Raw genomic sequence first — 11,097 nt, forward strand, 5'->3', positions numbered from 1 at the left:
GCAGGTGTCCGTCGTGGCCAGAGTCACTGGGGCGACGCCGCCCATCACTCCCCCAACTGCCACGCCTCGTCATTGCTTCTCTGTGTAGGCGTGAACTGGGAGGGTGTGTCTGTGGACTCGCTCCTGCTGGTTTCCGCCTATCTTGTGCTTCTTGTCCCCCCCCACACGCACACATTGACGTCATCGCCCGCCTTTTCCTAGTGTGTCTTCCATTTCTCTTCCCTGTTAGTGCGTACCAATGAACACCTCTGAGGCAGTCCTCCTGGAACCGCGCGTCGCCGCTCGTCGAGCCGGCGGAGTCGGAGGCAGCGATGCCCCTGTGGCCGGCGTTGATGGAAATCGAGATTCACAGCAGCACATGAGCTACTCCCCAAAAAACTTGTCACAGTCCAATGCCCATCCGCTGCCTAGATTGCGGCCACCCACCAACGGCGAGTGGCGTGGGATGCCATCATCGCTGTGTACGAACCTGCACCCCTGCAGCGGTGGACGACCCATGATCAGTGAGCAAAGGACACCTCTAACGGGCGTCAACGATTTGTACAGGGCACCCCCGCACATAGTTGGGGGGGTTAACGGCAGCAGCAACGGCGGCCCGCCGATGATGAGGCCGCCCTTGCCGCCGCCTGGAGTGTTCAACAGCTGTCCCAGCTCTAGGCCGGCCCCACCGTTCTGCATGAACGGTGGACCACCGCTTCCGGCGAGCCTCAACAACTCTCTTAGGGCGAACGGTCCAGTAAAGCAGAGCGCCGTATGTGGCAGCTCAGGGCCCGGGAACACGCGTCTGCCGTCCTCGCAAGTCCTACAGGGTCAGCGTGTCATGCCCGTGGCGCGTGGCCCACAGCCAACCTCAGTAGAGCCGACACGTTTGGCGAACGGCAAGAAGATCAAGAAGATAGATAAACGGCAGTCACAGGTTGCAGTGGCGAAGCCCGAGCACCACGCTTTCACCGGTCCGACGAAGAGCGCCATGAAGAAACGCAAGGTGCAACTCCAGCAACAAAGGTGCGGCGCCAACTTGGGGAAGGAAATCAAGACAACCGTAGGCAACGACAACTCGTGGATGAAGGGGCTGACCTACTCGACCTGGGTAGACTCGCCAAAAGCAGCGTTGCACGAACTCGACCACGGGGGCCCATACAAGCGTCGACCAAAGACCAAGAACAACCCTAACAAGAATAAAGGACGCAAGACTCGTAGCAACATGGGCAAGACAAGCTTGCTTCTTGAGGCGCTTCGCAACCTGTTCCAACGATAAGTAATGTTGATGTGTGCGGAAGAGGAGAAACTGGACGGCGGTCATGGAAGACAACAGCAGCCAAGCAGATCCTCTGGGAATGAAGTGAGTCTGAGGGAAGTCACGTAGGCGAGTAGAGTACCCATGTATTGTAGCCCTCCCCCACCCCCAACTTTTGTGTGTGTGTGCGTGCGTGCGTGGACCTCGATCTGCCTCTCTTCGCTCCCCATCTTCATTCCCTCCCTCCCTCCCCCTTCACAGCCGCAGGTGGGGAGGGTTATCCCTGCATCTTCTTTGGTGTTCGTTTCCTGCCTTTTTTTTCGTTGTGAGAGCCCTTTGCTCTCGCGAACCACCACCACCACCGCCCCCCCCCCCCGTACCCGCCCTCCTGTAATCTACTTCGCGTGTTGTTCTGTCACTGGCTCATGCCGTTTGTGCTCTCTGCCGGCCTTCGCCCGTATTGATTCTCACCATTTTACTCATCCTTTTCCTCTCCATCTCTGTTTGTCTTCTACGTGCTGCTGGCGCGGCACACACACACACGGGGTTCATTGATGTACACCAGGGGTGTGTGTTCTCCTCCCTCTCTCCCTCCCTCCCTCCCTCCCCCCTCCTCTTCCTCTTTGTGTTCTTCATTGTAGCAAGTCATCTGCCTTGTTGTACAAGCGCACGGGCTTTGATGGCTTTTCAAGGCTTTCTTTTCATCCACGCTCTGTTGGCACCCGTGCAGTCAAGCCGTAGCGCATCCCCTCTCTTGGGTGCACTGGCCATGCCTTCTCTGATTGTTTTACACCCGCTACCTTTCTTCTTGCTACAAGACGAATTTGTATATATATATATGTGTGTATGTATGTGCTGCTGCTTGTTTCGTTGATTGGGGTCCATGTTCTCTACTATTCCTTCTCTGCGTTATGGCCGCGTCCTACGTCTTCCCCCCCCCCTCCTCCCTCCCCATCTTCATTGATCTGTGCATCGGTGCTCTTGGGTGTATCTCTTCGTTTCGGCGTATGTGCACACGGGTATCTTCGTCCTCTACTTGTTATTGTTTTGGGGGAGGGGAGGGGAGTTCCCTGTGAGCCCGTCACCGTCTGCTCTGATCTCTTTATTCGTGTGGTCTGCATGTGTGCGTGTCTGTGTTGTCTGTTTCATTTTCGACTGTTGTTTACTCGACCTGTGCTTCGCACTCGGCTTTTGCGCTGGCTCCCGACTCCTCCCTTCCCTCTCGTCCTCCCCCTCTCCCTCCCGCTTACCACACACACGCACATATATATGTCTATATAAACACTTCTTCCCCGGTAGCCCTTCTCCCTGAAGTCTCCATGCGGCCTTGCTTTGGGTTTGCTTGTTTTATTTTTTTATTTTTTTTCACGCCGTCTTGCGCCCTGACGACAGAGAGGGGGGGGGGCAGCTCTGCCCCGCATCACGAGCCAGAGACCCACTCTGTGGAGGAGGTCGGAGCGGACTGCGACAGCAAACACGTCAGCACCACCCATATGATAAGCAGAGCGTCAGCGTGGAGCGAGCGTGTATCTCACCCCCACTCCTTGCACTGCCTATAGAGGTGTGGGCAGCCCTGAGGCACACCTTGGGGGGACGCATATCAGATGGCGGCCGGCATGATGCGGGGAGCGGCTGTGAGGCGACTGTCGAAGCGCGAGGTGGGTAGGTAGAGTTTGAGGCGGAGGCCGTGCTGAGTCAACGAAGTCGGCGCATTGCTCTAACGCGTGTCCACGGCTGCTTCGCACCACGCCACGGTGCCTGTCGCAGGCTGGGAGGCGGTTCGAGTGGAGTTCGGCGACTTTTATATAGCGGAGAATGGGCACGTTGAAAGTGGCATACCTCTTGTACCTTGCAGCGCCAGCACGCCTGCACAGAGGCCTCCGTGTTCCCGCCATACACCCTAAAGCACTGATAAGTGTACTGGAGCGTGCGTTTAGGGTGTGCAATGGTGTGTGTGTGTGGGTGGGCGGGTGGGCGGGTGTGGGTCTGTTGTTGTTTCGCTTTTCTTTGTCCGCCTCTGTTTCAGCTTCCTTCCAAAAAAAAAAAACGAAAAAGAAAGTGAAAGAAGCCGCTTGCATCACTGTGGCCTGCCCCATATCTTGGATGTGCACTCCCTTGCTTTTGTTTCCTGTTCGCATGCTTTTTTTTTTCATCACCGCTGGCCTCACGCTCTTCCTGTGGAACTCTTTACTTTCTCTGTTGCATCCGTGTGCGCATGTGCGCATTCACCCCTCGTCTCCCTCGATGTCGTCTGTGCCCGTTCTCCGGCTGTGTATCCGCGCATTCTCGTATTGGACGGCAAGCACACGTGAGAAGGAAAGAAAAGAAACGTAACGCTCAGACGACTAACGTGAAACTCGCCACTTTACAAGGACGAACATGTGGCGCAGCAACGGAGGGGAACGTGAGTGGTCATGGCGCCAGGGAAAGGGGGAGGAGTACTTGACAGCGCCTCCCCCTCACTCTTCCTTCGCCGCCCTACTGCTCTGATGAGTTGGCACTACGCGGTACAAGTTACGCATGACTGAGGGTCTGCGTAAACACGGGTCACCACCTCTTCTGTCTCTCTCTCTGAACATCATAGCTGTGCCTCTTCATCTCCCATCTCCCTCCCACCCCCTTTTCCCTCCACATCGGCATACGCACACACACACGCATAGCTACATGCGGTGATTGGATCTCCACGCTACACTTTGTTTTTCGTTTCCTCTTTTAGCTCTTCACTTGCTCCTCAGCTAGCCTCCTCTCACATTCCGCTCTTCACCACCGCACCGTCCCACCCACCTCCGACGACGACACACATACGCGTACTATACACGCCTATACTCACCCGCCTAATCCCCGCTTCACGTGCGACCTTCTGTGCGTGTCTTAGCACGTACGTGTGTGCATGTCTGTACGTTTTCGTATCCACATCCTTTTTTTCGTGTCCGTTTACTCTCCTGTCTGCTGTGTGTATTAGTTAAGCACACATAATCTTCACCGCTATAGCCCCTCTCTACACCACCCTCCCGTCCCCCCCCCCACCCACACCCACACCCACACCCACACACACACACACACCTCTCTCTCTCACGCACAGAACAGGTACAGTCGCCTTCACATCATCGTCATCATAGTTTTTTTTCCGTTGCTGCCACTGCCACATTAACGTGTCCCGCTTTTGTCCGTGTGTGCGCGTGTGTGCGTGTTTTTCTTCGTTCTAACAGCTCGTTACCCACACCCGCATACCCCAACGTTTTTTGCCACCTACGCCACCCATTTCTCCTCTCAAACTGTGTGTGTGTGCTGAGGGAAATTCGAAGCGTTGTATCCGCCATCGGTGATACATACAGGTGGACAGCGATAGAGGCGGAGAAGAGAAACGGGCATTTCGACGACAAAGGAAACCTTAGAACGCAGTCAAGCTCCCAAAGCAACGGGCCGCTTATTTCCTGTTCTTTCCATGTGACACCAGCCGTGTCCCCCTCTCCCCTCCCCTCTCCCCTTCGCCTTGCATCGACGCACCCGCAGACCGACAGAGGCACAGAGAGAGAGAGGTAGACGTGTAGAAACATCTCCAGCGCGTCTCTCTCTCTCGAACGCGTGCGCGAGCTCTCTCCGTCTCCGGTGCGTGTATGCGTGTGTGTGTGTGTGTGTGTCTTTCGGCCGGTCAGTCTCTCTGTGCTCCGTCCTGCTCCCTTTTCGTCAAGGGCTCTTGCTCGCCTCTGCAACTCACCCCACCCCCATCCCCCACCCCACACACGGACGCACACGCGTCTCCGCTTCTCTTTTCTTTCCTGCTCGTGTGCACGTGTGAGTCGCTCGGGCTGCTCTCCAAAGGCCTCTTCTCCCCCTCCCTCTTCGCTCCCTCACGCCGTCTTCCGCATAGGGAGCGTGCATCAGACACGTGAGTCACCATGCTGGGGATGCCGGTGTCCAAGTCCAACAGCGGCGATGCGGGCCGTGGCGACTACGAGTACGGCGAGTACGATGGGGTGATGAACGTGGAGGCGATTCTGCACACGACAGGCAGCGTGTCGCCCAACCCGACCGGCAGCCCCACCGTGGCCGACAATGACATTGGCGTGTACGGGAACTACATGAGCATTCAAGGCGATAACCGCAATGGCGGCATCCCTACTCCGCTTGGTCGCGGAGCGCCTCGCAAGCCAACCCGCGTGAGTGTGAGCCCTGCCGGCAACGGCGATAACCAGTCTGCCATGCCGTCCTCGGCAGCCACAACGCCAGGCTTCCACGGAGCAGTGGTCGGCAGCAGCTCTGACGAGGCTGCCGCCCCGACCGCGGCGCGCCGTGCGAACGGGGTGTACACGTCGGCCGAGGCGGACACACACGACGCTAGCGCCTTCTCCACCCGCCAGGGCACGCGAAAACCGATGCACACAGACGACGTAGTGCATCTTCCCGCGATCGGCAACCAGCAGCAGGTGCGCAAGAAGGCAAGCGAGGCCTTCCCTACTCGCGCGCGGGCGGCTGCGTCAGCCCTGGATCCCTCAAATGTGGCCACCTCAACGACCAGCAGCAACGGCACCACCCGAGCTGCAGGGACCGGCGCCAAGTCGGTGACCAGCGCTGAAAACCTTGAGGCTCTCCAGGCCCCTAGCGACAGCTGCGGCGCCGCCTCAAGCAACCAATACACCCCGTCTGCCATGGCAGGCAAGCATAAGCCACCATACCATGCACCGCCACTCTCGCCGTTGACAGTGAAGGGTCGTCACAACAGCACTGACGCCAACGGCACCAGTGCAGCAGGCAGTGCTAAGATTGGTAACAGCGTTGGCGCCAGTCTCCAAGAGGTCGGTACGCGGCATCGGTCAGCCACAGACGGCACTGTGAAACGTGGTGAGTCTGTGGGAACGGATGACAACGGCTACATGAACGGTCACTGCGGCAGGGTGGCGACGCACAACACAACGGGCAGCAGCAGAAAAGTTGTGACCGTCTCCAAGACGAACGGGTGGGTAAAGGAAGAGGCACGCCGGCTCGACCACCGCGCCTCTGCCTTGTGCAACACGGCAACCTCGCCCAGGGGTGATCCGCAGGCTTTTGAGGACGCTATCAGCGGCCTAAAGTCGCGCACCATCACCCACCAGGTCGCCTCACAGTTCCCACGGGAGCGCATGAAGGAGAAGTCGAGTAAAAGCAGCATCAGCGCCAAGAGCCCATCTGCCGACGGCAGAGATTCGGCACTGGGCCACAACGGCAACGATGATGCCAACACGCACACGAAGGTGAACACTTCACCAGTGCCGGTGACCCCCAAGGCATACGTGTGGGCTGGGGACTACGAGATGGCCAGCACCCCCGGCGTCGGCTCAACGAACTTCAACGTTGTGCCGATGCCCAAAGTCAGTCCGCGCCTCTTCGCAGGCGGACTCAAACCTTCGACAGCGGTGGACAGCAATAGCCGTAGCGGTACCACGTCCCCTCTGCAGGCCGCTGCGCAGATCGTCCACCCTCTCTCGGCAGAAGCCGTGGCGACCGCCTCTGGCAACGGCGTCACGTCCCCGACAGAGTCCGCCATCACGCCGCTGCGGAAGGTGTTCACGCGGCCGCAGAAGCCAGCATCGAACAACAGCGGAGTAGCAGCGCAGAGCACGTGCCCGATCCCTCACGTGCCGCTCACGAATCCTCCGGCGTCCACCGCTACCTCTAGCCGCTCCAACAACGCGGCCCAGAGCGCGGCTGCGTCGGCGTCTCCGGCACTGTCAAAGACGGCATTGACGTCTGGCCATGCAGTGGCAGCCGCGAAGGGTGACAAGTCGCCGTCTGCCCTACACACGCCGACCTTGTCGCATCGGCGAATCATGAACGCCATTGACACCAACCAGCACTCCCACGTCCACTACCCGGGCGCAGTTGAGCAGACCTCCCCCACCTACGCCTCGAGCCGTGTGGCAGCACACGACCAAGCAGGCGATTCTGGGATGGACTTGCCGTACTCGGAGGAGCGCCGCGCAGCGTTGGAAGCATGGGCAGACGTATTGGTGTTAAGCATCACCATTCGAGGCCAGAACCTGACGCCGACCCAGAGAGCACGCGAGATGGCGAAGACGCGCGCACGCCCCGCTGATGCGCGGCAGATGTACGCCTCTGTGAATGGGCAGGGTCGTCAAGAGGTGGCAGGCGAGCCGTGCGATTTGAACTACGACGTGCACAACGTTATCGTGCAGCTGCGCCACCGCAACAGGCCTCTGACGATGAACTACCCGCCTCGTTTGCCTCTCGAGGCGGACATGCGGCCACGCATGCGCCGCCAGCGCACACCCCGCAGCTTCTATGGGAATCGCATGCCGCACGTCGGGGACGCGTGGTTCAAGGACGCGCTGAACGACGCCCGCATGGTCGAATCGCCCGACATCGAGTCCATGGAGAAGCGTGAAGAGGCAGAGTTCATCCGCAACGGAGGTGACCCGGCAACCCGGCGCAACCGCTACGGGCAGGCGAACAACGCGTATGGTCACCAGCAACAATACCAAACGTCACCTCAGCACGGCGGCGGTGGCGGTGCTGAGGTGGAGGCCGACATTGATGCTATAAACCGAAACAAGGTGCGCATGGAGCAGCCGGCGTCGTAGCGCGAGAAGGGATCAGCGTGGAGGACAAGCGACGATGCGGTAGAGGTGTCTTCGCTTTTTTCTCGATCCTTTCTTGCGATGCTGCAGGGGTGAAGAGGCACGTGTATGGCGTGCGTTTGTGGCCTGTCTTCACCGCAGGTGCACTCACGTGCTCAGCATATTATGTGTGTGTATTGGTGTGCCGCCAGTATTCCCCCATGGATGGCCTGCCTAGATAATGGTGTCTTCCCTGGTGCTCGCGTCAGTGGTCGTGTGGGTGTATGTTGAAATGTGAGCCCGCCTCCCTTGCTGGGGACACACGCCGGCTCTTGCGCTTGAGTCAACCGAGGAGCCCTCTCCATCCAGGAGGTCCGACGACAGAGGATGGTGAGAATTGGCGATTCGACACAACTTTCCCGAGAGGCAACAACGAAAATGCGGCCATGCCGGCTCTGCTGTGGTGTGGCTCGATCGCTCTCTCTGCTATGTCTTGCCGCTCTCTCTCTCTAACACACACGCACAAGGACTACGAGAAGGAAACTCCCTTCATCCCTTCTCCGCACCCCTGTCTATGCGCGCCTCTTGCGCGACTGCCTCCCTATACCCCATATACGCCGCCTCCCTCCGGTGATGTTCTTAATGTAATCGGCCCGTGTGCAGGTTTTTTTTTGTTGCCTGTCCTGTGTGTGTGTGTGTGTGTGTGTGGATGTGCGTGTGCAGAGGGAGGGAAAGAAAGCGACTAAGGAGGGCCGGGAGAGAGAGGAGCAGGACAAGGGAGAGATTCCATGGCACACTGCGACGTGGTCCATGGGTGTTTCCAACTTTGGTCTCGCAAACCGTTGTGGTGATGCATCACGTGCGGAGCGTCTCCTCTTTTTGGCTAGCTGGGTGGTGGTGGTGGTGGTGGTTTCTCCCTCCCCCTCCCTCCCCCTCCCCTCCCCCTCCCCCTCCCTCACTCCCTTGCTTCTTCTTCGTGAGTCCGCGGCAGCGCCTCTCGTATCATGTGTATTCTCGTCACAACTTTTTCTTCTCGTCTATCGTGCATCTCGCTCTGTATGTAAGCAAGTGTCTCTGGCGCTATTCTTTTCTCTTTTCCCAACCGACCGCATCCCAAACGAAACGCGCTTTCACGCTCGACCTGTACACTCCCTCTCCCTCTCCCTGCCCCACCACCACCTCCTCCTCCTCATGTGTGCCGCTCATCCTCCCTACGTTGCGCTCTTTTCCCTTTGCGTCCCTTTTATTTTTATTTTGCCATTGCTTCTATTTTCTCTTGCGGCGCACTTGTGCGTGGGCGTGTGCCATCGCAGCACCACCACCTCCTCCTCTTGCTTTACCTTTTTGTGGGTATGCGTGTGTGTACCTCCGCGCGGGTGTGCGCGCTCTCGTTGTTGTTTAGTCGAAGTATGTTTCTGCCTTGCCTGTCGTCCTCTTATGTGTGTGTTTTTGTCATGTGGTAGCCTGCGAGGCGGTGCAGCACTAGCCTACACGTACACGCAGGCGCACAGAGGCCAACACCCACACACGCATACAGAGAAACGCGTGCCTGTCCCTTGAGGCTGTAATAGGAATTTGCTTTTTTTTTGTCTCGCCCTCTCTCTCTCTCTGCGTCGTCCCGCCCCCAACCCTTTTCCCTCCCCATGGATGCTGAGTGCCCATGTTTGGGTTTCCCTGCAGCTTTGCTGGAAAGGGGTATGCGGGTGTGCGCATTCTCTCTTTTTTTTTCGGAGGGGAGGGATTCCTTTCTCAGTGTTGTGGTTCTTACAAACCCGAGTGTGTCCGCTTGGTTGGTTGGTTGGTTTTCGTTTATATATATATATTTATATAGATATAGATGTGTGTGTGTGTGTGTGGGTGGGTGGGTGGGTGGGTGGGTCTTTTATTTCTTGATGTGAATCTCTGACCGCAAGACCATCTTCATCGTCACAACACACAACGCTCTTTTCTTTGTTTTGCGCATATATGTATATATATATGTGTGTGTGTATGTGTGTATGTATGTTGGCGTTTTTTTTTGGCTGCATGCGCACGCAGTCCGACCACCGCTTGCTGTCATCTCTACGTCATTATCGCTGTTTGCAACCCTCATGAGCCTCGTCCGTGGATGTGTTTACCCGCGCGCGCCAGCCACGCTGATGCCCCGAAGAGGCGACTACAGGAGACGACTACGCCACCTGCACAGAGGCACAGGGAGTGGTATTAGACGAACAGGAAAACGAGAGCGGAACAAAACAGCTCGGAACAATGGCGCCACACCCTTCTCGCCCTTCAAGAGAGGGCCTGAGATGCGTAAAAGAAAGTGCAGCAGCGCACACACGCACACGGGTGGGTTCGAGGACCTCCCCTCCCCCCCCCCTCTTAGGGAGCGGACGCTCTCCTCCTTTTCCTGTATCTCGCCAGTTTTACACTTTCCCTCTTCCTGTTTTCGCTGATGTCTTCCGCTCGCTTTGTGAGTGTACGTATGTGCTGTGCCCCTCTCCAGACCATCGTCCCCCTCCCCTTCTCGCTTTTCCCTCGTCCTTCTTTCACATCTACGTAGACAGCTCTTTCCATTTTGCCATCCGTGTCCCCACTCTCTTGTCCTGTCGCGAATGTTTCTTGCTCGCTTTGGTTTTTATCTTTGGTCCCCCCCCCTATTGCTGTTAAACTCCCCATCTGTGCGTGTGTGTGTGTGTGTGCGTCTTCTCTCCTACCCCCTACTCCTCTTCCTACGCTCTTTCCCTATCAATGTGCGAGTGGCACTAGTCATGTATGTGTGGACGTTGGTGGGTGCTTGTGTCTTGTCATGGTCCTCCTCTTTGCATCCCTGGCCTCATACTATGTTTACCTTCCTCTCTCTTTCCCCCGCTGTCCCACCCGACCCCCTCCACTCCCCTGCCGTCTCTCATATGGAAAGCCGAACAGACGACATGGCAGCACGCCACGCGCTCGAGGGGAGGGGGAGGGGGGAGGAAACCGCTCCTGCTCTTCCCTTTCTCCGCATTTTCCTTCCCTGGAATTTTTCCCAGAAGAAAATAAGGTAACAGACGCGCTCCCGGACTAGCAGCATCTCCTCCTCCATTCACCCTCCGGCATCTCTACCATCCACCCCCGAACCCTCTCTGCACCCCACTCCCACATTTCTTTCATGGCGTATTTTGCTTTTGTATTAGCCACTGCTCCCTCCCCTCCCCTCCCCCCTCTGTGCTCATCAGCCCGTGGCGCACACACACACACATCTCCTGTTAGCTTCTTGGCCTTTTTGATTTTCGCACCCCTCTGGCTTTCCCGTCACTATGTTTGCATGTTCCGCTTGTTGCCTTG

At 57.5% G+C, this 11,097-nt stretch overlaps 2 protein-coding genes across 2 annotated transcripts; both read left to right on the forward strand.

The window, feature by feature from the left end:
• Positions 1–601: 601 nt before the first annotated feature.
• Positions 602–1,258, forward strand: LMXM_20_1030 (conserved hypothetical protein; the record flags this gene model as incomplete). Its single annotated transcript, XM_003875116.1, has 1 exon — positions 602–1,258. One exon carries the CDS (start codon positions 602–604, stop codon positions 1,256–1,258), a length of 657 nt encoding a protein of 218 aa, XP_003875165.1.
• A 3,878-nt stretch (positions 1,259–5,136) lies between these two features.
• On the forward strand, positions 5,137–7,815 carry LMXM_20_1040 (conserved hypothetical protein; the record flags this gene model as incomplete). The annotated part of the gene is made up of 1 exon (XM_003875117.1): positions 5,137–7,815. The coding sequence occupies one exon, from the start codon at positions 5,137–5,139 to the stop codon at positions 7,813–7,815; it is 2,679 nt and encodes an 892-aa protein (XP_003875166.1).
• Positions 7,816–11,097: the final 3,282 nt, after the last annotated feature.

Source organism: Leishmania mexicana, chromosome 20, assembly GCF_000234665.1.
Source record: "Leishmania mexicana MHOM/GT/2001/U1103 complete genome, chromosome 20".
Classification (NCBI taxonomy): domain Eukaryota; phylum Euglenozoa; class Kinetoplastea; order Trypanosomatida; family Trypanosomatidae; genus Leishmania; species Leishmania mexicana.